The sequence below is a fragment of the Oryza glaberrima genome, chromosome 9 (assembly GCF_000147395.1).
Source record: "Oryza glaberrima chromosome 9, OglaRS2, whole genome shotgun sequence".
In the NCBI taxonomy this organism is placed as follows: Eukaryota; Viridiplantae; Streptophyta; class Magnoliopsida; order Poales; family Poaceae; genus Oryza; species Oryza glaberrima.
Genome location: NC_068334.1, coordinates 13,904,981 through 13,932,300, shown reverse-complemented (window position 1 = coordinate 13,932,300; position 27,320 = coordinate 13,904,981). Strand labels below are relative to the sequence as shown.

Here is a 27,320-nt window from a genome sequence, read left to right as displayed (position 1 = left end):
TAGTATAAAATTTTGTGTTTCCAATATTTCTCTTCTCTGCCACGACAAACAGACATCATGATCCATGAACTTCAATTAACATACACAGAATGCATTACCGCACATGATCAATCTTAATCTCCTCATCCTACATGTCATGTCTCATCTACTGTAACCCCCATATACTATCTCAGAGTACATTTCTTTCACTTGTGATGACTGTCGCCGTCCTCGAGCGGCAGGTCGGGCATGACCTTCTTCCAGAACCAGTGCTTCCTCCATAGGAGCACCATCTCCTCGATGGGCACGCCCTTGGTCTCCGGCAGGAAGACGTGGACGAAGACGGTCATGACGGTGATCCACCCGGCGAAGAAGAGGAAGATGCCGAACTTGAGCGCGCAGAGCAGAGACAGGAACGCCTGCGCGATGACGAAGGTGAAGAAGAGGTTCACCGCCACCGTGATGCTCTGCCCCGCCGACCTCGTCTCCAGCGGGAAGATCTCGCTCGGCACCGTCCACCCCAGCGGCCCCCACGACCACCCGAACGCCAGCACGAACAGGCAGATCACCACCACCACCGCGATCGAGTAGCTCCTCGTCAGCTCCTTGTCCGTCCCGAACTTCACCCCCAAGATCACCGCCACTATCACCTGCAATTGCGTTTTCCAATAAACTCATCAGGATATATAAGACATTTTGACTTTGGTTAAAGTCGAACTATTTTAAGTTTGATTAAATTTGTAGAAAAAAATAGTAACATTTTCAACCCAAGATAAATTTATTAAGAAAATATATTTATTTATTTATTAATTTAATAAAACTAATTTGGTATTATAAATTAATACTATATTTGTCTATAAACTTAATTAAATTTAAAGTAGTTTGACTTCTGAAACGGGGAATACCTGGCAGATGATCATTTGGATGCCGCCGCTGATGAGGAGCTTGCGGCGACCGAGGCGGTCGACGGTGGAGATGGAGATGATGGTGGAGGAGAAGAGGACGGCGCCGGTGAGGACTGAGGAGTAGAGCGACGCGCTGCCGCCGAAGCCCATGCTCTGGAACAGCACGGGCGCGTAGAAGAGGATGGAGTTGATGCCCGTCAGGATCTGGAACGCCGGCATGCACACCGCCATCACCAGCTGCGGCCGGTTGCGCGGCTCCAGGATGTTGCGGAACGGGTGCTCGATGGAGTTGGCGAGCTCGCTCGCCTCCGCCATGTCCGTGAACTCGGCGTCCACGTCGGCGGTGCCCCGGATGCGCTCCAGCACGCGGCGGCCCTCCTCGACGCGCCCGCGCTCGATCAGGCTGTTGGGCGTCTCCGGCAGGAGCAGCCCGCCGACGGTCATCAGCAGCGCCGGCGCCGCCGCGAGCCCCAGCGAGAGCCGCCACCCCCACGGCCTGATGTGCTGCGTCCCGTAGTTGATCATGTTCGCCGTGAAGATGCCCAGCGTCGTCGCCAGCTGGAACATCATGTTCAGCGCGCCGCGGAGGTGCGCCGGCGCCATCTCCGACAGGTACAGCGGCACGGCCTGCGACGCCAAGCACAAACACCATTAGCATCAAAGCAACGCAAGCACAAGAACTCGATTCATTTCATCGATGTCGCATATATCGCACCTGGTTGCCGAAGCCGATGCCGACGCCGAGCAGGATGCGGCCGAGGATGAGCATGACGAGGTTGACGGCGGCGGCGTTGAGCGTGGCGCCGGCGAGGAAGCTGAGGCCGCCGCAGACGATGCTGGCGCGGCGGCCGTAGTTCCTCGTCACCGGCGAGGCGGCAAGGGAGGAGACGAGGCCGGCGAGGTAGAGGGAGGAGGTGAACGCCGAGAGGCCCTGGTTGTCGTACTTGCAGTAGTTGTTCTGGCCGTCGTCGTTCTTCTTCCGGAACACCACCGGGAAGAACTTCTTGAGGAACGGATCCATGGACGTCACTCCCCCTGCAGCAACCGTTTGTCAGATCGCCGGAGCTCAACTGTGATTTCCAGGTGAAACATGATATTTTTTTTTAGCATCTTTGATGGAATGCGATGCTCTAGCTTCAGAACTGACAGTACAAACATAGCTTCTCGAGTAATTTTACCATCCAACGATTGCTACCTCGAGGTACCATAATTTTTTTTACCTCGAGGTATTTTGTATTGTAAAATTTAGAAGATTTACTTCAGTTTAACAAAAAGTATCTTGAGGTACCGATATTTCACGGTACTAAATTGTATCCAATCGTTGGATCTAGCTAGACAGGATGGATATTGTTAGATCTAACGATCGGAAACAATTTGATACCGCGTATAGATGGCCATAAGGCCCGAGGACCGAAGGCTTGGCTCACGGCATGGTATTTTGGCCCGGCCCAAGCACGGCACGCCCCAACTGCTGGGACGTGCCTAGGCCTCCCCACCGGCACGCTGGGCCGGCAGGCCGGGCCCGGCACACAAAGTATAGGGACTAAAAATAGACATATTAATGTCATGGTCCAAAGAATAGAGACCTAAAATAGACTTATTTAGCTATTTATATGTCACAGCCAAAGAAGAGGGAGGGCAAATAGACTTTTTAGCTATATATATGTCACAGCCCAAGAGGAGGGAGGAAAACTAGACTTATTCTGTGAAAAAGCACGATGGGCTGTCGTGCCTTCGAGCCGGCCCGAGTCATGTGCGGCCCGTGGGCTGGCACGGCATGGCCCGGTGTGTAGGTCGGGTCGTACCGGCCCGACTACTCTTGGCCCAGTCACGGCCGGGCCTAGGCCGTGCCGCCCGTTTTGCCATCTACAATACCGTGAGGTACCGGTACCTCGAGATACTTTTTGTTGGACGAGAGTAAATCTCATGTTAGCAAATACAACTATCACAAAACTACAATCTTGTTATCTCTCAACACTATACGTCATGGACCCACCTGCCATACAAATAGAACTTGGCTAGGTGAGACAGGGCAACACATTGGTAGTCCATGTCACCAAAGCTACTGTAGCAAGATACCACATCATACGAGTACGTGGGCAAGAAGATGATAGAACAACTCAACACGTGGGCATCGCCTAGGTCATAACCTTGTCAAAGCACACTACATGACTTTGTTCCCCTCTTCTCAGTCTGCGGGGGAAGGTAATGAAAGGAGGCATCACTTCTCCCAGCCATAGTGAGATGGCGTGATAGGGAATAGGAAGGGGAAGGGAGAAGCTTCGTCGCCTCCTTGCACTATCCACTACGCCGGACCAGGTCATCTCTGACGGGCCCAAACCCTCACCTTTGACGGGTTTGGCCTTGGTCAGTGATTAGTGGTCACTGATGACAAAATCACCTATGACGAGTGAAACACCCGTCACAGATAACTCATCTTTGACCGGTATATAAGTCATCTCTGACGGGTTAAAACTTGTCACCCGTCACAGATGAGTCATCAGTGACGTGTCGTAACTACATGACCGTCACTGATGACTAATCTCTGACGGGTTGTAACTTATGACCCGTCACTGATGACAAAGCAAGAAATAAGGGAAAAGAGTCGAGTAGTGTACGTGGAATTCGCTCCTTCCTCCGCTTTGATTAAGTTATGACTTTGGCTAGTTAAAAATGATTGATAGATGATGAACTTGTAACTTTATTAACCAAATCCTTTCTTTCTTACCATAAAGTTATAACCCACTAAGTGCAATTAAGATCCTAAAGTTCAAACCTCAATGTGCCACATCATCGTTAATTCTTAGTCGTTGGATCAGTAGATTTGATCTTCTTTGAACCGTTAGATGAAAAAACACAGTCCAACCATCGCACACCACATTCACGACAGGAGGCCCATCTAATTTGATCGTGGCCCAATTCAATAGTGAGGGATTTTTATACAACTTCAATTTACCAAATGCAACCAGCCAACCACCAATCTCAATAAAATATTCCGCTGCAACGCGTGGGGTTTCAACTAGTTATCAAGTAACATTAGCAAGCAATTTTATATAGCTACAACGTTAGAGAGTACAATTATCACAATTCACAAAGCTACAATTAATTCCGTTACCTCTCTCAACGTTACTGACATCATGGACCCACTTGTCATGCAAATGTACTTGGCTAGGGCAAGACGAGGTGACACGTTGTCAGTCCACGTCACCAGAGCAACTGTAGCAGGGCATGACATCATATCACAAGGCGTGTGGGCAGGAAGACAAGTTGGTCCGATTGGCTACAACTAACTTGCACGTTTGTGTGTGTTTTTTTGGGAAAAAAAAGTGAACTGCTCTATCTTTTTTTAAAAAAATAAAAACTGTATTGTGGTAGTTCCCTACCAATGGAAAAACATGAAAAACATATGCTAACATATTAAAATAAACAAGAAGACAAACTAAAAGTCATACCGCTGACAAAAAAAAACACAGCTAAATGAAAATATCAAAGACGGCCCATTTCAGCAAATGAGAACACTTGAATAAGTTAGCATCATACAAATGATTCTTCCTTCGATTAGCATGAAAACGATAATTATACACCTAGCTAAAGCGATGTTTTGTGAAGTGGAGGAGATATGGTGTCCCATCTGAATATGTTGACGCTAGAAAACCGGCTGGTCTGGTATCCCCTACTACTTGGGAATAAACAATCACCATTCACAATGCGTAAGGTCTAGTTGATTGTTTGTTAAATATAATAAAGTCATGCAAATATAAAGCAACAAAGCTGTTTTATTGGTGAAGTCAATGGTCTTCTATGGATGGTGTATTCAGCCTGGTGTTCTCTTTTTTTTCTTAAAAAAAATAGTTTTGTTCTCACACGAGGAAATGATCGCCTAATTGTTGGATATGATGATGCAATCGCCCTCGTCCACAAGAATCGAACCCCAAGAGCACCACTCATCAGGCCAGGACGGCCGCTAAGGTCTCGCGGTTGTACCAGGCGTAGTACCTTCGACGAAACTGCTGCTAAAATTCAGTGCCTAAGAACGAGTTTAGTTCCAAACTTATTTTTCAAATTTCTAATTTTTTTATCACATTAAAATTTTTCTACACATACAAACTTTTAACTTTCCCATCACATCGTTCAAATTTTAATTAAACTTTTAATTTTAGCGCGTACTGAACACACCCTAATACTAACCTCCAACTTGCAGCTCTTGCTGGTACGAAGCAAATCTCTCCGACATGATTACAGCTTGACCGAAAACACAACACCGCGATATCTATCACTCTGAACTGAAAGAGGACACACATACGGTGGGGATTCCGGCCACGTGTGTAGTAGTGTAGTCAAAAGCAGCTTTTGCGTGTGTAAAAGGTTCCCAGTTTTTCTGCTTCCCTGAATTTGTTCCAAATTCTACTGCTACAGGAATGATCACATCAACGGATCATGCAAACCCAAAACCACTGCACAATGCCTGCCTACGCTGCACGAATCGCCCAATCATTCGCCTAGCTAGTCAGTTCAGAAAGGCCACACCATTGAATCTCAACTACTACTCTATGAACCAATCCACCTTTTGATCGGGAGGAGAAAAAAAAGGCTCTCACAAAGCGAAACTCTAGGTGTTACGCTCCCGTTCCATCCATGTGCGAACAAATAATCGCCGGGAGAAGCAAACAAACAGCGAAAAGGCATGAGAGTATGCGTGTTGGCGAGCGAAAGGGGCCAACACGAGCCGCACTTGGCTCCAAAATCCACGGGGGCCACGGCGTACAGCGCTAGGCCGCTAGCGAGCTAGCAAGATAAGACACGGGACATGTTCGTGGAACAAAGCCACACAGAAGTTGTTGTCTTCTCCAATGACCCCCATGGTGGCTGACGAGCAGCCGATGCGAAAGGAGCTAGGAGGTGATGGGGGGTGGTGTACGTGACGTACCGGAGATGCCGATGTCGTAGCCGAAGATGGCGCCGCCGACGGCGGCGACGAGGCAGGCCATGCCGACGGCGAGCGTCATGCGGCCCTTGTACTCCGCCGCCCGCTCCTTCTTCACCCCCAGCGCCGCCACGCCGCCTCCCGCCATCTCCTCCTCCTCCTCCCCAAGAATTCACCACGCAGCGACGACGACGACGCACAGCGAAGATATAGCCAGATAGCAAGAGGGATATATGGCTATCTCGCTCGCTCGCTCACACCGAACCAGTGCTGCAACCAACCAACCAGCCACTACTTATACACTGTCACTCTGTCACTCTCCCTTTGACCGACTTTGCCGATCGCTCTCCTTCCCCCTGCTTCGGCTTTCAGTATGCTATGCAGACAGGGTGATTCAAGTTGGAGGCTTGGAGGTGTATAAATTTACAAGGGATTTTTGTTTACAACTATAAATTCACAAGGGATGGGCTGGCATTTGGCAACTGAATAATACAGAAGATGCAACGGATGCTGTTACGTTGACCCATCCGCGCCCAACTTGGATATCATCAGGATTAGGATATGGACAAGTGCGTGCGTGAGCAATAAATTTGATGGGAGCCAGAAGCAGGGCAGAGAGCGGCGGCCGTGGCGTAGCGCCAACCGAAGGGCGAAGGCTTTATGCGCAATCAACCGACGATGAACTGTTGATTAGTATCAGCAGCCGCTGCATGTGGGGGTTTCTGTGGCATGCAGTAATGTAAGCTTTGGCCGGTGTTGATCCAGTTTGGCAAGATTTTTTTTTAAGGGAGTATCTAAAAACTGCCCCAAGTTTTTTAATGAAAAAAATTCAAATATACGTAGTAAGTATGTAACTACAATATAATTGAAATATAATTATATTGTGTATTCAACTATAATTTGGTTAGTTAGCATTGGAATCTTACACGTGACGTGTGTAAAAATTTCTTTCTAGCATTTTGTTCTCTTCATGCACAAATCTCAATGTGATCCGATGGTCACAAATATGAAAGTTTTTAGGGCAAAAACTTGCAAAAGTTTTCTAGCAAATCCCTTTTTTTAATCTACTACTACCTTTATTTCATATTATTAGTTGCTTTGACTTTTTTTTCTTTGTCAAACTATTTTAAATTTGACCAAATTTATAAAAAAATTAGCAATATCTAAAACATAAAATTAGTTTCATTAAATCTAACCATGAATATACTTTGGTATTAGGTTTGTTTTATGTTGAAAATTCTACTGTTTTTATCTATAAAATTAGTCCAACTTAAAACAATGTAACTAGAAAAAAATTAAAATAACCTATAATATAAAAAGGAGAGTACTTCCGATGATAAAAGAATGCCATTCTAAAATCCATTATGCTAACTTTGGCCGTAATTATTGTTCTGATATAGGAGTTGGATGTTTGAAAATTACATATATACATACATATATATACAGATGTATATATATACACACATATATATATATACACACATATATATATACACATATATATATATATATACATACATACATACATATACATATATAGGACACTCATATGGGGCACCATGGTGCCCGGGCACCATGATATCTAATGTACAAAATCACTCAAATTTTTCAAATTATGAGTATATATCTAGTTATAATAATTCGGTTCATACCTATAACTATCAACAAAGCAACTCAAATTTAATTTTATTTCACAATCCATGATTACATACCTAACTAATTATATGTATGGATGCTATATACCTAGAATCAAAATCTAACAAAAACACGTTCAAATTCAGTTCAAACTTGCTTTGAACTAGTTAGTAAAGTAGTTAATGTTAATACCTAAGTAATTGAAAAAGTTTCATACTCATTTGAATTGGGTATATACTCAATTTCAACAATGGTGCCTAGGCACCATGGAGCACCAAACAAATTTACTATATATATATATATATATGTGTGTGTGTGTGTGTGTGTGTGTGTGTGTAGTACTGCAAATTGTATAACTATTTCTGGACCACAATTTTCATAGTACTTACACTTGGGTAACTATTTTTGGATTTATACAAACTAATTAAGTGCTACATTGACTTTGAAAAGAATAATCTAAATTGACATACTTCTATGACTGGAGGGTGTATTGAACTATTGATCTAGTAGGAGATAAGTAAAACCCAATGCAAGTATGTACTCCCTCTGTCTCAAAATATAAATATATAAATATTTTTAGCATGGTATCAAGTCAAATATTTTTAATTTTGACTATTAATAGAAAAATATATATAAAAAAGATCAATCATATAAAATTGATGTTACTATATTTATAATTAAACAAATTATTATAATATGTGATTGTTGGTTAAACTATGTCGAAATCTAAAAATATTTATATTTTGGGACGTAGGGATTAGCTAAGAGCTACTAGTTCACCCAAAAAAAAATTGCTTGCTGGCGGCTATGGGGTCAGCTCTGATCAAAATCTGTTCTAATCTGCCGAATATGTCTATACATCATACTTTGATTGCTTGTTGATCAGTTGATTTGAAGCTCTATACAGCTCATGTAGCCATACCTGGAGTTAGCATTTAGCAAGTGCTCGGTTTTTGGGCCGACATGGCACGTTTTGGAATCACTAGTTTATGCAAGGTCAAATCCATGCATGTAGCATTGCAAATTGTATCTTTGCCCGGCCTGTTTTTGCGGCCAATTGTCCATTTTATACATTTGAGCATAGCTTGCAACAGTAAGCATGTGGAGCTCTCTCATCTCGGTTATCAACTTAGCATGTGCAGCTTGCTCTTACAAGAAACTGTCATAGAAAACTGTAGTAGTGCAGCATGCAGATGCAATTATGTTTTTGGAGCAAAGCTTCAATCAGTCGGTTATTTCTCACCGAAAGCAAACCATAGCATGCAGTTAAGCTTTGACTAATCAGATATTTTTTTCAGTAGTGCAGTTGCAAATCATGCATGATTGCATCATGCGTGCAACCCCGAGTGGATGATTAGTCGCGGCTGCAAGACTGCTTTGCGACTAAACCTTCCATTCATATGTGCTTGGAGTCTCTGGCTCAGATTTGGCGAGCTGAAGATATCTCAGGATATCCCCCTTTATCTTGCGTCAGGATGAGAATCTTGTTGCCTTGAACATGCTTCTTAAAAAGTTGCTTAAAGCAACCTTTAATTATTTATTCATAACAACGTCTAATGGGAAAACGACTTTGTTTTCATATACTCTCTCTGTTTCAAAATATTTAACACCGTTGACTTTTTAGCACATGTTTGACCGCTCGTCTTATTAAAAAAATGTGAAATATGTAAAACTATATGTGTACATAAAAGTATATTTAACAATGAATCAAATGATATGAAAATAATAAATAATTACTTAAAATTTTTGAATAAGACGAATGGTCAAACACGTACTTAAAAAGTCAACGGTGTCAATATTTTGAAACGGAGGGAGTATAAATTAACCAGAGTGGGACTATCGTGAGCTAGTCCAAGGTTGCTGAAATGTTCCTAAAAACAAGAATGGTCCAAACCTACTTTGTACTGTATGTCATCATAACCGTCGACGATCAAAGGAGATGCAGTTAAATTTGTGCAGATCATCTCAAGTCGTGAGATGTTGGTACAAAGCTAGCTAAACTCCACAGAAGCTTCATGATCTGTACGTGCTAAATTATTGCGAAAGCAACGGAACATCTCCGCGTATTTGCTGAATTTCCATCGAACTGCAGGTGAATTCTACGGTTGGAATTTCTTCCCGAGAGATCAGCCAAGTCGTATCCCCTCTGTTCAAAAACATTTTTGCGCTCATTCAACGATTCCAAAGCCAATCCTTTAACCTAATATCAGTATCCTCCTAGATGCTTAGAAAAAAAAATTCAAGACAATCAAAATTCAAAAATCAACAACTGAAATGACTAAAAAAACTTTAATCTATCAATAATATTTGCTAAATGAACTAGAAATTTTTATATTTTGGAACGAAAACTATTTACGGGACATGAGATAAAATTTACGTTTTGAGACTAGCTAGTAGCGTGATTAGATCCTCTGTGATTGTTGATTCACACTTGAAACCGATGCCATGGTACATCCAGCCATATGAAAGCAGAGTCTTACATTCAGATTTCAGAGCACAAACGCTAGTGGTTATATATTACCAGTATATAATATTGTACTCATGTACTGTAAAAAGTTCTCTACGCTAATGCTCTTGTGCCATGTTCGTCATGGTGACGCCGCATGATGCAGAGAAGATCGAGCTAGGCTCGCTCGCTTCATCTCGTCTAACCCCCCACGAAAGCATGTGTCAATATGTCATCTAGAAGACACCAAAGGAAAGCAGGAAACCGAAAAAAACGACATGATTGAATCGATAAATCTATGGCCAAATCGGAGGCCAACCCGACCACGCTGACGCCTTTGCACGGTCGTAATCTAGCAATCACACCAATTAGCCGATGCTAATTATGTTGAATTTTTTTTTGAACCTTTTTAATTTTTAATTTTAAAAATAAACGATCTAAAATTTATTTTCAAGATCTCCGTCTTTTTTACCACGACAGCCAAATTGACGTGGCAAAACAATACTTGACGTGACAGTGTTATTTGGCCACACCGCTCTCGCTAGCAAATTTAGAAATAATTTTTGTAATGGTCTATTAATAAAACTAGAACATAAAAAGGTCTAAAAAATTTAAAAACTCAATTATGTTTCCTTTTTAGATAATGAAATATAATCCCGACCTTTGCTCAAAGAGTTACAACCAATTATTACACCAACTTAATAAAAACTCACACCTAAATAAACAAAAGCACATACGAACTAATAAAAACTCACATAGTATAAAAAAATCACAAAAAATATTAAATTCTATTTGTGAATCTTCATCCAAAGTTGACGAACAGCTACATAACCAATGACTCAAGATTACGACATGCAACTTTCACTGATTTGACTTTATCAATTATGTTTCCTGGTCGAGCTTTCCCCATCAGGCCATCATACCCACCATTTTCGCGAATTCGCAAAGCTGAACAGGCTCCATCACGGCGCGTACGGCGCGTCGCGGTCAGGGGCCCCGTAGGTAGTACTAGCAAGCAGCCCACGTCGTCTTGAACCGAGCGAGCGAGAGCTATAGCTTGTCGGAGGAGACGCCGCAGTAGCCCACGTCGTCTCGCCGTACGTGTGCCGTGCCGTGCCGTGCGGTGGCCGGTGGCGTACGTGCGGAGCTCGCCGCGCGAAGCGCGCGCGCGAGAGAGAGGTGGGGCCGTGGGGGGAGCTACTGGCTGAGCTCTTGGCCGGCGCATGAGCCACCGATGCCTCGTCAGGGTTTACGATTCTGATAGGCCTTTCGTTTTGGACGCTGGGGAAATCAGAATTTCGTGAAATCCGGTGAAAAACCGGTAAATTCCGAACAAATTTATAAATCAAAATTTAAATACAAATTTCCTAAGTTGTCGACAAGTTCTTGAAAACCGGTCGGTTTTGGCGAAATTCCGATCGAAATCATCGAAATTTCAATCATTAATTTGTAATAGAGGTAATTTGCTGAAATTCTTTTTTTCATGATGTAAATTTTAATAAATATACACAATACATCATTTTTTTCAAAAATTTATATCCCAGTAAGTTCTATGAATACCATAGTATTTATAAGATTTTATTTTATTTTTTCTTTTTTATCAATTTAAATTTAAATTTAGATGAAACTTCTCAAAATCTCAAACGGTTTCTATTTCGAACCTCGTCGGAACGTCGAAATTTCGCGAAATCTGACCGGATTTCGTCGGAATCGTAAACCCTCCGCCTCATGCCTCGGAGAGAGATTTGCCGATGGTAACAGCGGCCGGGAGTACGGGACACGGCTCCGACGACGACGAGGAGATTGAGCTGGTCGTCGCGCGCGAGCTAGCTGTGATCGGCGACGTACTTGATAATGACCGGTGAAGTCCGCGGCGACGTACTTGATGATGACCAGTGAAGTCCGCGGCGACGTACTGGCAGTGGCACTGCTCAGTCTACCGTTTAGACGGGAGTTATTGAGTGATGTTAGGCCCTTTTTTTTCTGATTAACACTATGCCCGTGCGTTGCAAGTTGCAACTGGTAAAATAACAACTATTAAGAACTGAGTAATAAATTGTATTATTCTCTTTGGCCTAGCCAAGTGGACCACAGAACCACCTCGCATAGCCCTTTTCATCTCTCAAAATTTGCTGTGGGTTTTTTATCTGCTCGATCCCTTTTTATGTCCATAAAAATCGGGACGGTTAGGGAAGGTGAGGGTTTTTTATCCGCTCGATCCCTTTTCTATTTTTTTCCTCAAAATCAAAGTAAATCCATAAAACTCGGGATAAAAATGGTTAGGGAAGGTGACCTGTCGGCTGTCATCGGCGACTGATATTAAATCCGGTGAATTAAAGTCCAATTGAAAGTGAAATTGCAAGGAAAAAAATGAGAAAATTTTTATAATTAATTGGAGGAGACAAATAAGAGAGAAGTGTGGAATCGATTTCTCCAATTAACTGGAGGAGAAAACTTACAGTGAAACTGATCGATGACAGCGCCAGGTTCGTAAAAGAAAATGTGATAAAAAAACAGACGGACTAAAAAAGGACGGACGGAAAAAATACAACGATAAAAAAAACCAACTAAAACACGGCGATGAGAAAAACCGGACGAAGCTTGATCGGGAAACTAGCGAAAAAAACGACACGGAAAAAAAAGGGAGATGGACAAAAGAATAGCAGAAGTAATATGCCCGTGCGTTGCACCGGATGATTACGGAGTGTGTATATTGACCAAAAGTGTTGTTTGGTTTAGCAAAAGTGCCCGTATATTGCAACGGGAAGCGTACAGATCAGAAAAATATGCAATTAATTAAAATACAAATTTGCTAAAATATTTGGTGTTTTTAAGTAGGTATGCGTATAATTAAATAAATTTACAAGTAAAGCAAGTGTGAGAAATAAAATGACATGGTTAAATTTATTTTTTAAAATTCTCCATGATTAGTTACGCTCTTTGAAATTATATAGGAATTTTCAGAGCTTAATTGCTAATTTTATTAATACAAACATCATTTAACAATTATTTAATTAGAAAAAGAAAGAAAATACCTCCTTTTTAGGTTTGCTTCAAAATAAACACATTCAATAACTATAATTGTAATGCTTCTGAAAAAATAAGCACTAAAAATGAATTTATTCTCTTTTTTTTCGGCCCAAGGGACCAAAAATAGACTTATTTTTGGCCCTTGCCGGTCAGCCCATGGCCTTTTGTGCACGCACGGGCGCACTTCCCCTCCCCAGGCCGCAACCTGGGCTTGGGCCGAAAAAGTGACCTCACTCTCGATCCCTCTTGGGCCGATTTTGGCCCGGACGACACCGACCGTCCGATCTCTAGAGTTTTGATCGGACGGCCGAGCGTCGATATCGGGGAAACAAAACCCCCTCCCTCTCCTCAGCCGCCGAAACCCTAGCCCATTTCCCTCCCTCCCATCTCACTTCGCCACCCTCCCCTCCGCGCCCCCGAGCGGCGGCGGCGGCGGCGCCCTCCCTCCGCGAGCGGCGATGGTGTCTCCCCCACCACTGGCGGCGCGGTTGCGTCCTCCCCCACCACCGGCAGCACGACGGCGTTCTCCCCCACCACCGGCGGCGCCCGAGGAGGCGTTGGCGGCCCGCCGGTGTCCCAGCGGCGGCGGCGCCCCTCCCCTCCGCCGGATCCAGCGGGAGGAGAGCTGCGGCAGCGGCTCAACGGCGACCTCCCCTTTGATTTTTTTAATATATTTGTGTGTATAATGCTTCCTCCGATTTTATTTTATTTGTGTGATGGATTGAATTTCGATTGGGAGTTTTTTTTTTGGGTGGGGGTGATGGAATTCCGACTGGGATTTGGGGGAGACGAGAGAGACGAAAAAATCACCGCACCTATGAGGTGACGATCGGAAAAATACGAATATTTATATTAGTTATAGATTAGGTATATATAGATCATATGGATTATAAAAAACCAACTAAAAACCGAATTAGATACGGATGACGTACTAAAATTCCGGTAAAACATTTTCAATTTTTATAATATGGATATACATCCATATATATTTTTTTATTTGGGTTTTCAGTAGCACGGTCTTCAAACTTTCTATATAAAATAATATAGAAAGTCTAAATGGTTCATTTCTTATATAAAATAATTTGCTTTAAAGTATTTGATAAATTTATTTTTCAAATTTAGAATAATTAAAACTTTATTAATTATATACTAATGGCTTTCTCGTTTTAGTTGTCCGTACTTCCTATTTCTATATTCGAACTGGCTAGCGTTGAGTTAACCATACAAGTCAAAGATACTCAAACTAAAGTTCAAATTTATCTGAGGTTTCATCGGTTTTGCTGAGTAGTTGAACGGTAACTGTGTTTATCGACAAAGAACAGCTTTTATTCCTTTTCAGTGACCAAGGTTTCGTACTCCCTCTATCCCATAATACAAGGTGAGTACGTATTTTAAGATTTAACCTTCAAAACATTTAACCGATAATTAGTATAATATAGATTGAATTATGTTCGCTAAAAATTATATCATTTGATTGGCATTTGAATTTTCTTTCATATAGAGTTATAATTTTGTTGCTATAAACCTTATAGATATAAAAAGATATAAGCTAAATATTATTTATGACGACCTTTGCCAAGTTTAATCATGCATTGTAATTATACTAGAGGGAGTAATACATGAAAGCTGTAAACTGGAACAAGGAGATTCATTCAACCAAACTCCACAAGTTTTCATCTGTAGCCTACGCGCGTCAAGTCGTCAACACACAACACGGAAGAAAATGAGATAACCTCATCTCAAAATGGAAAAAAAAAACAAAATTACCTGCGCCAATTTGCCAATGAGTTTTGCTTGGACCCAACTCAACTTGAGAAACGGCCCATTCTTTCTTTCTCTCCCGCCCCTCATGTGACCGACAAACCAACCCCCCCTGGTTGGTGGACCCACTCCCGCCACCTGGATTCACGGCTGGGCCCCACCTCCACCTCCTCCGCTTTCCTCTGTTTCTCCGCCGCGCTCGTTCGTCGTCTCGTCAACGAAGCGAAGCGCCGTCGCGACTTGCGTCTCTCTCTCCCCAAAGCTCGGAGCCCCGCCGCGATCCGCCGCCGCGTCTCGCCGGCGCAAGCTCCAGGTGAGATGCTCGTCGCCGGCTCCGTTTGCCACCCCTCTGGCACGTGCTCCTCCTCCGGGATCCCCGGCTTGGCTCGCCCGAAGATCTGGCGCGCATTGCCTCGTAGGCTGCTCGGTCGTCGTGTCGGGGGGAACCGGTGGGTGGGTGGGTGGGTGGAGCGCCATCTCCCCCGGCTCCGGCGCCGGATAAGGGCGATCCTCGTGTGAGCGGTTTGGGTTCAGCAGCGCTCCTGCTGCGCCGGGTTGATCGGGGGATGGGGATGAGGGGTGTTGGTTTGGGGTTTTTGGTTCGTTGGTGCCTTTGGTTGATTGGTGCAGAGTGGAAATGCTACCGATGGAGGATCTGAGGCGATTTGGAGGAAGTGTGATTTGCCTCCGTGGTTTGTGTGTCTGGTTTGCCCTTCTGCCGCGTTAGCTGCTTAGTTGAACGTGTGTGCTTGAATGCGACTCCCTGCATCAGTTTTGCTTCCGAGTCCTCTATGAGCTTGCTTGCATGTTCTGATCTCTGGAATTGCAGCTGGATCTCATTGCCACATTGATGGCAGTTGGTCAGTTGTTCTGTAGGTGTAGAGACTCTTGCAAGTTCCTCGTGTAATACAAGTCAGGCAGATGTAGGTCCCTTTGTTTAGGCTTAAGCTTTTAAGTCAGCTTATTGGCTTATATGATTTATAAGCCGGTGGATTTAATGTCCTAAGTTTAATGGTGGAATCATACCTCTACCTCAAATAAGCCAAAAAAAACCTTCTCCAACGTAGTTTTTAGCTTAATAGTGTTAGAGTGGCTTATGGCTTAAAAAAAGCTAAACGAAAAAGCTGCTAGTTTGTTTAGGCTTAGATTTTTTGGCTTATAAGCCTAAACAAAGAGGGCCAGCCATTTCCTTTTTTTCCCGGTAATGGTGGATTTACATTCTCTCAGTTGTAGGCAGTAACAACTGGATTAGTGATCATTGACGCATTGTTCATTCACTATGTTTTTTGTTGTTTCATCATCTAACTGCCGAACACACCTGAAGATATCAGCACATGCAATTATTGGGCTAGTGAACAACCATAGCGACACTCTTGATTTATTTTTAGTCGATTCTGCAAGCTCCAGTGTTTCCATCTCTCTTCAAGTTCTTAAGGTCCTTTTTGCTTTGCTAAAGTAGTAATGAATCATTCGGCCTATTTGAATTTATATGCAAATTAGTGGGTCCGCTGTAATTTTTATATGGCCGTATCTGAGATGGACATTGCTTTTAAAGCAGGCACAAACTCTTCTACTTCCAGCAACACTGGTTGCATTCAACCAAGTACCAATGTCAATATGGTTTCAGTTCCACCCCTCTGGCACGTGCCCCTCCCCCGCCGGAGATCTGGCAGCATTGCCTCGTAAGTTGCTCGGTCGTCGTCTCAGGGGAAACCGGTGGGTGGAGCGCCATCTCCCCTGGCTCCGGCTCCGGCGCTGGATTGGGCGATCCTCGTGTGAGCGGTCTGGTTTCAGCAGCGCCCTGCTGCACCAGGTTGATCGGGGGATGGGGATGAGGGGGTGTTGGTTTTGGAGTTCAGTTTGGGGTTTTGGTTCGTTGTTGCGTTGGTTCAGAGTGGAAATGCTAGCGATGGAGGATCGAGGCGATTTGGAGGAAGTGTGATGTGCCTCCATTGATGTCAGTATCCAAATCCAGCGTGGTTTGTATATCTTGTTTGCCCTTCTGCCACGTTAGCTAATTAGCTGAACGTGTGTGCTTGAATGCGACTCCTTGCATCAGTTTTGCTTCCGAGTCCTCTATGTGCTTTGCATGTTCTGATGTCTGGAATTGCAGGTGGATCCCTTTGCCAGTTTGCCACATCGATGGCAGTTGATCAGTTGTTTCTGTAGGTCTAGAGACTCTTCAAGTTTTAGGGACTGGAAGTATATACGGAGTTCGTGTAATACAGTCAGATAAATGTGTTTAGCCATTTCCTTTTTTGCCCGGTAACGTAATGGTGGATTTACATTCTCTCTGTTGTAGCCAGTAATAACTGGATTAGTGATCATTTCCGCGTTGTTCATTCACTCCATTATTGTTGTTTCATCATCTAACTGCCTAATGCATCTGAAGATATCAGCACTTGCAGTTACTGAGCTACGTGAAAAACCATAGTGACGTTCTTGATTTGTTTTTAGTCGATTCTTCAAGCTCTCTCTTTTCTACCACTCTTGAAATTCTTAAGATCCTTATTGCTTTGCAAAATAGCGATGAATCATTCAGCTTATCCGAATTTATATGCAGATTAGTGGGTCCACATATGACCTTTTCTGGGATGGACATTGCTTTAAAAGCAAGCACACACTCTTCTACATCCCAGCAACACTGGTTGCATTCAACCAGGTACCGGTGTCAATATGGTTTGGGTTCCACTCACTTGAATGGAAGAAAGAGAAGTCCTATGGTACTGTCTGTAAGAGCTGTTTCTGGGAAATCAGACTTAGATTTCAGTGATCCTTCTTGGAAGGAAAAGTACCAAGAAGACTGGAATAGGCGTTTCAGTTTGCCGCATATTACAGATATATATGATTTGAAGCCAAGGCTAACTACATTCTCTCTGAAGAAAAACAGGTTTATCCGTGCTCACCTCTATACTTCTTGAACTTGTTCTTATTCTGAAGAGATGAAACCGTAACAGGTTCCTCATTTTAAAAAGAGTATCTGTTACTATGACAGGACTGATGGTGGTAGTTTATCAGCAGATAAGTGGAATGGCTATGTAAATAAGGATGATCGTGCACTTCTGAAGGTCAATGCTGAGCACATATAATGTAAAGTATTTTTCAGTATTTGTAAATGCATACGTAAAAAAATCACTCTCAAGACCTTTGTGCAAATTATTGTATAAATTACCTATTTGGAGGGAGGCGGCAGTACATTGTACCATTGCTCCAACTTTTAGCTATTCATTTGGCCACCTGATCACTTCTTGGCAGGCATAACCAGATAATCTTGAAGGCAACATATTGGAATTCAATATGCTGGCTTCATGGTGGATTAATTGTTCCTGTTAATTTCTAGGCTTCATACCGCAGAACATTACTATAGATAGAACCAATAATACAAACACATATCAGTAGATGCTTCAGTAGAACTGTAAATATTCAAGTAAACAATCTTCTTTTTGTAGCTAAATTTTGCACTTAACATATTTTGTTTCTTCAGGTGATAAAGTATGCCTCCCCTACTTCTGCTGGAGCTGAGTGCGTAGATCCTGACTGCAGTTGGGTTGAACATTGGTATGTTCTGATGCAGCACATTAGTTAATTTGCGCTTTTTTATTATGAAAGTTGTTTTCCCTAAGATGCTTGGTGAAACGTTAGCTTATATGAGTATGACCAGTAAATAAACACTTGATAATGTTTACGTTCTCATATTTCAAACGTTTTTATATTTAAGAATGGACAAAGCCACAAAGGGTAGGGCAATCATAATTTCTTTCAATAGGATTCATCGTGCAGGGCCTCGTAAGGAGATATACTATGAGCCTGCAGAAGTAAAAGCTGCTATTGTTACCTGTGGAGGCCTCTGCCCTGGTTTAAATGATGTCATTAGACAGGTAATATGGTTGTTCAAGCCATCTTGTGTCTTCAAAACTGCGCTGTTGTGTTGAAACTCTAAAAATATCATGGCATTCATTTGTTGAGAAGGAACATGTATGAGTTATTTAATGAATATTTAATCAGATGCCACAAAACGCAGAGGCAGATTATAATCTATTGGATCTTATTGTAATGCTTATGTATCAATCTTGTGGACATTCTTTGGTGCTGGTGGCAGCTAACTTCTGAATAAACCTTATATAACATTATAACTTCAAAGCTATACTTTAGGATATTTCATTATCCCGAAGCAGAACTCCCTGCTTCGAAGACCTTTGCAGGTGGAGTTCATTACATGCTTTTATTTAATGTTGACAGATATTCAGTAAATTCTGGCCATCATTTTGCCTGTTGAATAACCAAGCTTTCCTATATTTTCAGATAGTATTTACATTGGAGATCTATGGGGTTAAGAACATTGTTGGAATTCAGTTTGGTTATCGTGGATTTTTTGAGAAAGGCTTAAAAGAAATGCCTGTAAGTATGCTTTTCCATATCCTCAGATGCTCTAGGGTGCTTGATTCAATTGTGGAGTTACAATTTGATGACAACCTTCAGCTTTCACGTAAAGTGGTGGAAAACATAAATCTTTCTGGTGGAAGTTTCCTAGGTGTGTCTCGTGGAGGAGCTAAAACTAGTGAGATCGTCGATAGTATACAAGTAAGTGATCTGAAATGAAAGCCTTTGATGTTAGTCTTGCTGGCTTGCTGCTTTTGTAGCTGGTATTGTTTAACCTGATCAACTTATGCTTGTAGGCCAGAAGAATTGATATGCTTTTTGTAATTGGTGGAAACGGTAGTCATGCGGGAGCTAATGCTATCCATGAGGAGGTTGATATTTCTACATTGCATCTTATTTGTTATTTGTTATTTATGCGTCCAGGCACTTATAGTAATAGAAAACTTCGCGCCTCTTTGGATTCATTCACCACTTTGAGTAAAGGGGCAATTCTGAGTAAAACCTAGTTAGACCCATATTTAACCTGACTGTACACCTGGATAGGGTGTACCGGAATTATAAACCCCCACCCCCAATTTGGCACTAAAAATGCAGGTACCGAGGGAGCTAAAGACATAATATTATCTATTCTCTAATAAAGAGTTCTTGGTCCCAAATATCCAATTAATGTAATTTTTTATGATAAACATTTACCAGAACTAAAAAACTTGCATCTTGTGCATTATTTTGTCTAAGAACTAGGAAGGTCAGATTAAATATCTCTCGTCCAAAAGATCTTCTGGACTCAAAACACACCTTTATGTTTCATGCAATATGATTGTTCATGCTAGTTTATGCTCATGTGTTTTTCTGGTTTGCAGTGTCGTAAGAGAAAACTGAAAGTGTCAGTTGTAGCAGTTCCAAAGACAATTGATAATGATATACTATTCATGGATAAGACTTTTGGTTTTGACACGGCTGTAGAAGAAGCTCAGCGTGCCATCAATTCTGCCTACATAGAGGTGCAGTGGCATTTCTCACCTCTTAGCATGTTTTTTTAGCATGGAAACTTCAATGAAGAGGATTCTTCCTTCGGTTTTCAGGCACGAAGTGCATATCATGGAATTGGGTTGGTCAAATTAATGGGAAGAAGTAGTGGGTTCATTGCCATGCAAGCTTCTCTTTCCAGTGGACAGATTGATGTCTGCCTAATACCCGAGGTGTGTAAACACTATGCTGACAGAGCTTTTTTTTCCCTTTTTTTTGGCTTCCCATCTACTGACAGAAGCGTACTATCTGAATGCAGGTATCTTTTACACTAGATGGAGAACATGGTGTCATGCGACACCTTGAACATTTACTGGAAAAAAAGGGATTTTGCGTGGTTTGTGTTGCTGAAGGTGCAGGGCAGGTAATAGGCAGTGCGTGGTGTCTTAGGGTTTTGCACAGATGAGTGCTACAAATACTCATACAACTCATTGAATTAAATGGATGGAAATTTGATTAGATTCTTGGATTTGTTCTTGCAGGATTTACTGCAAAAATCAAATGCAACTGATGCATCAGGAAATGTAATACTTAGTGACTTTGGTGTCCACATGCAACAGAAGGTATGTTTTCATCTTAAACCCCCTCGGGCAAACAGATTTTGCATTTAGCATCTTCTATTATTATTATTATTATTATTATTTTTAGAAACACAATACAAACGCAGGCGCTCACAACGCGCGTACACTCACCCCTATTAACGCACATGCACACCTTAGCCCTATGAGCACCTTCGGAAGACTGGGCTGGCATATCTTGAAATTGGCGAAGAACATAAGTGTTTGAAATCATCTGGTAACCAGTCATTTGGTTAGCTAAAACCAGATTATGGATTATCGAGCAAATTATTCATGCCATGCTTCCAAAAATATTATTTCTCCAATAACTTTCTTCATCAACATTGCTTAGATTACTTTTTACAAGCTATGGGTTAGATTTATATTATATAATAATATTTAATTAAACCCTATGAACAATATCCGCTATTTCATCTGTTACAAATTCCTGCTGGACCAACCAACCAAGCACTCACTAACTGCAAAATTTTGTTGGTTTGAAGGCACATAACAAAAGTCACCTATTTTTAACTGGCAGAGCGATGTGCCAATTTCCCCCTTTCTTTCTTTTGTGGATTTATCTACATTCATTTCGTGTACACTACTATGCTAGTGCTGTGAGCTTAATCGTTAAATACTGTCTTGGGTACAAAGTTTCCTCTGTATTCTGCTCCTACATTGCTATTGCTCTATTCTTTATGATGTTCTTTTGTGAGCTTACTTAGTATTTCTGAATAAATGACACTGATATCGAACTCCAGATTAAGAGTCATTTCAAGGACATCGGTGTTCCAGCTGATGTAAAATACATTGATCCGACATATATGGTCCGGGCCTGTCGTGCGAATGCATCTGATGCTATCTTGTGCACTGTACTTGGACAAAATGCTGTGAGTTCGCGTTTTTCCTGTTTGTCCTTCTATATCCTTCACAGATGTATGAATGTCATTTATCGATCTTTTGAATTTTGAGTGTTTGAAAATCGAATGGTTTTCTGTAGGTTCATGGAGCCTTTGCCGGGTTCAGTGGTATCACATCTGGTATTTGCAACACGCACTACGCTTTCCTCCCGATCACAGAAGTCATCACAAAACCAAAGCGCGTGAACCCCAACAGCAGGATGTGGCACCGCTGCCTCACTTCCACTGGCCAACCGGACTTCCACTGACCTTGTACTATTTGGCATTTACCTCACTTCTTTTATTGGAGTTAATTTAGCATTATTTTTGCTAATCATGAGACTAGTAGCAGCTCATGTTACCACAAAGGTGATCAATAAATAATGTTGTAACGCGATGACAAGTAACTCTGGTAGTTTATTTTCAGCACCAATATTTTTGTGTATCGCAATGCTGAAAAGATTCCTTTTTCTTCGAGATCGGCTGCGTGATTTCACCTATGAGACGTTTTATTAATTCTGAAGCAAAATCTTTCATCTATCTTGCTGGCTGCTGCAACAATGCTACTATAAGCAGACTACTCTTAACCTGGACGTTCTCTTCTCTTCTGTAGGCAAACTGATTACATAGCGGCTTACAGAAGACGCGAAACCAAGAAATCACCGTGACAACTGACAAGCAAACCTTGAATTAAGCATCGTAACCAGTTAACACTAGAGAGTGACAAATGAAATTACAAAATTGTTACAACAATATACGCCTGCCGATCATCAGAGCAACCAAGAAAAGCCCGGGTTGCTTCTTCATCGCCACTCCGACAAGATCACCTGGCCTCTCACTAAATGACTCCCCTATCTTACCTTTCCTGGAAGTCAGTTCAGGATGGATTGCAGAGTTCTTCCATCTTTTGTGTTAGGATTTACGCCTGCTTCATGCTGCAGTCTGGTTTCCACCTACCCAGTACTGCTTCACAGCATACAGCACCTTCTCACGCACCATGGGGCCGTCCTCGTGATCGACCAGCCTCGTGTTCCATTTCATGCCGAGGGCGAGCCTGTTCACCTTCGTCAGGATATCGACATCGTCCCTCATTATGACGGCGCCTTCTGGCCTCAGGACGCGGTCCATCTCCAGTAGGATGTCTTCCATGTTGCACCTGATGTCGGTTTTTAACCAGAGAAAATGAGTCATCGTAGGTAATTCGAGCCGTCAAACAGATGTCATAAAGCTTGAGGATCTTACTTGTTTTTGTACAGGGTGAAAAGGCCACTAGCGTGGATAAGATCATACGTTCTTGGGTAAGTAGAGAAAGCTTCGCACCTGGCATATAGTTGTCACAAATGGTTAATTTCACGCTCATATTGAAAGGATGTGCAATGCAAGCAAATAAAAGACATACCAGTCGTGGTATATGCCAATCAATCCTCGCTCGTAAATAGCCCCTAGAGTTGACATCTTTGAAATCGTAGGCACGACATTCATCACCCAAGATTTTGGGGACTCAATGGCGGCAGCAAATCCTCCAAAACCTGCATTCATGTCCATAATGTTTCTGTATCTTCCAGTGAGGAGGTACTTGTTCACACTGCTATAAGCCTTGACATGCTTCTTCCACATTTTGTTGTCTTTCTGGTAGGCCTGAGATGAAACACCTGGAATCAGGCCATTAGCAATCCTTGGAGGAACTGCATTGAGCCTGCTTGGGAAGGGCTTGATTGCGCCTCCAGCAACTTCACTTGGATCATTTACATCAGGAATAGGTGTCACACAAGGCTTCATCTTCTTGTACCTAGTATTACAGTGGTAAGAAAAAAAAATAGGATGACAAAGAGATTATACAATGTTTGAACCAGATCAGTATGTTTGTAATCTATTAGTGGACGTAATTCTACAAATGTTATACTATCATAAACCACCCTCGGTATCCAGTTGAAGGATCTTCAGCAAATATTAGCAATTCTGTTCTAAAGGTTGTTTAACAAAATCACAAAAAAGACATACCAGACATCATCTGCATTTGTTGAGTCACACATCTGCACACTTGATTCATCTTGCCTAGAGGGACAAGACTCAGTGTTTAATCTTTTCCTCCATATTGCCATCTCACCAATCTCTTTGACTTTTTCCCAACAAAGAAGGTCAGCAATTTCCTCTATTTTATTCTGCTCCGCCTCAAGATCTTTCTTTGTACGCTGCCAACCCTTGTAGTTCACTTTCCAATTAATCGGAGGCCCTGAAAGCACCCAGTATCCACCAGGTCTTAGAACCCTATCAACTTCCATCATGTATATTCCACCTGCAAAATGAAAAAATAATTATGACTTCCGAAAAGAACTGCATGAGAATGTTACATAAGCAACATTGTAAATGGATTTCTCCAGAAAAATTTAGCTTTGATGCAGAATACGAGAGACTGAAATGCTATACATAGTTACAGACTCACCATTTGCTCCCCATGGAATCAAACACCTGGAACAATGGGCCATGTCAAAGGCTCTTGATGGGTAAGGGAGTTTTATCGTCCCAAGAACACCGATAACAGCTGGGACACCCCTCTCCAGAGCAAACTGCACTTGTGCCTCGTGTGAATCTCTTGGCGCAAATGACATCGCCAAGACATTTCTCTTTAATAAGTAAGCTCCCCAACTAGCCACCTGAAATAGTTCCAGCACCTTCAGACATGATCTAGACCCTGCTACTTAAAAAAAGGTTCAAAGTAACAATAAGCCCTTACCCCACAGCCAGTGTCCAATGCAGTCCTGACAGTTCCATTGGCGATTGGAACAACCGATGCAAGTTGATCGATGTACTTATCAGCTCCTTGAGGGAATTGTGTTCCTCCACCAGGGAATCTGAAGACGTTGCCTTCGAACTGAACCCAATTCTGGATCGCTTTCTCGACTGTCAAGCTCTTATAGGGACAATTCGCGAAAGGAACATAGTCCCGACTTTTCGGCCATGGGAATGGAGCAACATATCCCTTAGGTGGCGGTATCAGGCAGTGCAGCTTCTCTTTCTGCGGTGGGCAATGCCGCTCCCTGTAATTCATATTCTCCCGAGGGAACTTCATCGCTCTGTTCTGATCTTGGCAAGGGGTATAATCCGTGTAGCGATCTGGGCACGGCTTAAACTTCTTCGCTGGCGAAACGAGATCGCGAGGCCTTGCCTGCTTAGCGAGGTGCGTGTCGAAGCTAAGGTTAGGCAAGATTGTGCAGTCCGTTCGCTTCGTGATCTCCAGCGCAATGCTGTCCCCCTTTCCAAATCCGCTCTTCTGCCATGCCCCAAGGATGTAGAAGAAGCAGCACATGCCAATCACTATGCATAGTGACACGGTGCTTCTGGTCCTGTTATCTGCAGAACTCGCCTTCACAGCCATGGCTGCTTACCCTGAGGAATTGTACAGTCAAGAAATCAGTTTTTTTCTTTTCACTCTTTTTACTAACCATGAGGGTGAATGCAATGCAAATCTATACAAACAATTCAGCTAAATCCAAGGCGATCTAGACCTAGTAGCTGACCCCAAAGTGGACAATGGGGAAAACTTTGAGCATGAACTGCCATATTTACCAGCATACTATATACTCTATCTATATAACGCAGCAAAAGAAAGAAAGATTTGGATTTAACTGCTGGCAGCAAAGAATCAAGCAGAAGAAAAGCTCTCCCAGCAAAATCCTAAGGCAAAGTTAAAAGCGCTTCTCACCAGCGAAACAGATCAACCCAAAGCCCGGACAGAAAATGCCACCACGAATGCCTCACAGAAGCAAAGCAGCGGCCTCACCGGATCTTGCCAAAGAACATCAAGAACCCCCCCATCCTTTTAACCAGGACGCTATAAGCAAGCAAGAGAGAGAGAGAGAATTGCTCTCACCGATTGGATTGGATCCAAAAAAGAAACAGCTGCTCCTACGCGGACGCCACAGCTTCCGCGGCGAGGTGTGTGCGTGAGGATTCCGGTGGGGGGGTTTTTCAGTTGGGTTTTTGGCGATTTCAGTGGGGGGCGAGTGAGGAGTGGAGATTCGCCCAACCCGCGAGCTTTACAGTTCGGCAGCCTCCACTCCACCGACGACGGACGAACAGTACGCGCGGCGCCGCGGAAAATATTTCGCCGAGTATTTTGTTGGTTGGAAGAGAATAAATAAAGCGAAAAGGGGGATTAGGAAATTCATTGGGGGGTTTTAAAGGGAAAACAAATTCGGTGGTCGCTTTCGGAATACTAGATCTGGGATAGCTTCCTTCCGGGTTCGTGGATCTGGGAATGCGGTAAAAGATCCAACGGGCTTGTTTAATGGGACTACCTATCCAACATCCGACAGAAATTTCCCTCAAAAATCTTTCAAATACAATTATGGTATAAGTACAATGTATAAATGTAAATAGCAATTGGTTGCCATTTTAAACTTTGGTAAAATTTAATTTTAGTATTATCAAATTTCGGTAAAGTAATGAACCAAAAATACTCTTATCATTGCTATCCTAGCAGGATTTGGGACTTTCGAAAGTTCTCGCAAAAAAGCACTACAACTTTGTTTTAAGAATAATATAGTATAACGTAGACACTCACAACACACGCACACTCATTCTTATGAACGCACGACGCAAACCCTACCCCTATGAGCATATTTGAAAACTGGGTCGGCAAATCTTGGAGATTGACGAAATCATCACAAACACCTTGCTGTCGAAAATATGTCAACATTTTAGTAAAGTTAATTTTGGATCACAAATTTAACATGCCTAAAAATGTTTCTCATAGTACAAGTAATCAATTTATAGTTTATATTTTCGTTATTTAGGACGTCTTATCGTTCTAAGAGTACGTTTGACTACCGACCATATTTTTTGTCATGACTAAGGTTACGTAAGTTGTGACAGCCACAAAATTGTGGCGAGCAAATTTCTAGTCACAAAAGTATGTAAAGTTGATAATAAAGTTAAGTCTATGACATACAGAAACATACTATTGAAAAGTATGGCAAGTTATTTGTGGTGGTAAACTAAACATATGTATGTGGTTGTCAAAAGTGTGGCCAGAACCAAACACCTCTTAAACAACTTCTTGGCTAGGCTATTTCCTCGTTTCGTGTTAGTAAGCTTCTCGAACTGCGAAAAGTATGTTTTGTAAAGAAAAAAAATCGATACAGAATTGTAAAATAATTTAGCTAAATCCATTTTTAATTTTATAATAATAATTAATAGTCAAACAACAATACGGTAAATTGGTAATAACTCTTCTAGTATCCCGTGCCCGCTAAAAAATCTAAACCAAAACTTAGGGCCTGTTCACTTTGATACCATTTTCAACCTTACAAAATTTTGGTAAAGTTGCCAAAAAAAAAGTGGCTACATTTAGTTTGCTGCTAAATTTTAGTAACTATATAAGAAATCCTACCAAAATTTTAGCATAGTTGTCTTGCTAAAATTTAGTAAGATTTTTTTTTGACATCAAAGTGAACATGCCCTCAATCTAACCAAAACGCCAAGGAACGTAACAGAGCATTCGTAGTGACGTGGGTCGGGTTTGGCCGAGACGTACTAAAAACCGGTAGAGCCCCGGCACCCGAAAGCGCAGATATTCTGTTTTTTGTTTACCAAGGAGGAGAAGGGGACAACGATCCGGCGTCCGTACCAACAATTCCGCGGAGGATATACATCTGTCGTCTCTCTTTCTACCCGTAGCGTACGCCCTCCGTTCCGCGCGCGCGTCTCATCGAGGCCCGAACCCGATGAGAGGAAAACCGGCGTAGGTACGTGGGGTGAAGTCGCACTGCCGCAGGC

At 42.4% G+C, this 27,320-nt stretch overlaps 3 protein-coding genes across 8 annotated transcripts; 1 reads left to right on the top strand and 2 right to left on the bottom strand.

Annotated features, from left to right (window-relative positions):
* Positions 1 to 6,379, bottom strand: LOC127784988 (sugar transport protein 7). The gene is made up of 4 exons (XM_052312418.1): positions 5,812 to 6,379; positions 1,600 to 1,919; positions 885 to 1,511; positions 1 to 629 (listed from the first exon to the last, which is right to left on the bottom strand). Exons 1-4 carry the CDS (start codon positions 5,954 to 5,956, stop codon positions 186 to 188), a joined length of 1,536 nt encoding a protein of 511 aa, XP_052168378.1. The 5' UTR covers positions 5,957 to 6,379; the 3' UTR covers positions 1 to 185.
* An 8,459-nt stretch (positions 6,380 to 14,838) lies between these two features.
* LOC127783959 (ATP-dependent 6-phosphofructokinase 5, chloroplastic-like) lies at positions 14,839 to 22,019 on the top strand. 5 transcript variants are annotated; one of them, XM_052311117.1, is made up of 15 exons: positions 14,839 to 14,993; positions 16,239 to 16,362; positions 17,244 to 17,570; positions 17,676 to 17,748; positions 18,165 to 18,238; positions 18,447 to 18,558; positions 18,983 to 19,078; positions 19,160 to 19,261; positions 19,357 to 19,431; positions 19,921 to 20,061; positions 20,143 to 20,259; positions 20,346 to 20,450; positions 20,569 to 20,649; positions 21,405 to 21,533; positions 21,644 to 22,019. In XM_052311117.1, exons 2-15 carry the CDS (start codon positions 16,298 to 16,300, stop codon positions 21,809 to 21,811), a joined length of 1,665 nt encoding a protein of 554 aa, XP_052167077.1. In that variant the 5' UTR covers positions 14,839 to 14,993; positions 16,239 to 16,297; the 3' UTR covers positions 21,812 to 22,019. The 5 variants fall into 5 exon arrangements, with proteins under 5 accessions (XP_052167077.1, XP_052167076.1, XP_052167078.1 ...); XM_052311116.1 differs by having other exon boundaries at positions 16,236 to 16,362; XM_052311118.1 differs by lacking the exon at positions 16,239 to 16,362 and having other exon boundaries at positions 14,843 to 14,993.
* A 101-nt stretch (positions 22,020 to 22,120) lies between these two features.
* Positions 22,121 to 25,669, bottom strand: LOC127783958 (probable methyltransferase PMT2). 2 transcript variants are annotated; one of them, XM_052311113.1, is made up of 7 exons: positions 25,414 to 25,669; positions 24,277 to 24,929; positions 23,986 to 24,196; positions 23,544 to 23,838; positions 22,942 to 23,331; positions 22,785 to 22,862; positions 22,121 to 22,698 (listed from the first exon to the last, which is right to left on the bottom strand). In XM_052311113.1, exons 2-7 carry the CDS (start codon positions 24,916 to 24,918, stop codon positions 22,473 to 22,475), a joined length of 1,842 nt encoding a protein of 613 aa, XP_052167073.1. In that variant the 5' UTR covers positions 24,919 to 24,929; positions 25,414 to 25,669; the 3' UTR covers positions 22,121 to 22,472. The 2 variants fall into 2 exon arrangements, with proteins under 2 accessions (XP_052167073.1, XP_052167074.1); XM_052311114.1 differs by lacking the exon at positions 25,414 to 25,669 and adding an exon at positions 25,246 to 25,399.
* Between the last annotated feature and the right edge of the window lie 1,651 nt (positions 25,670 to 27,320).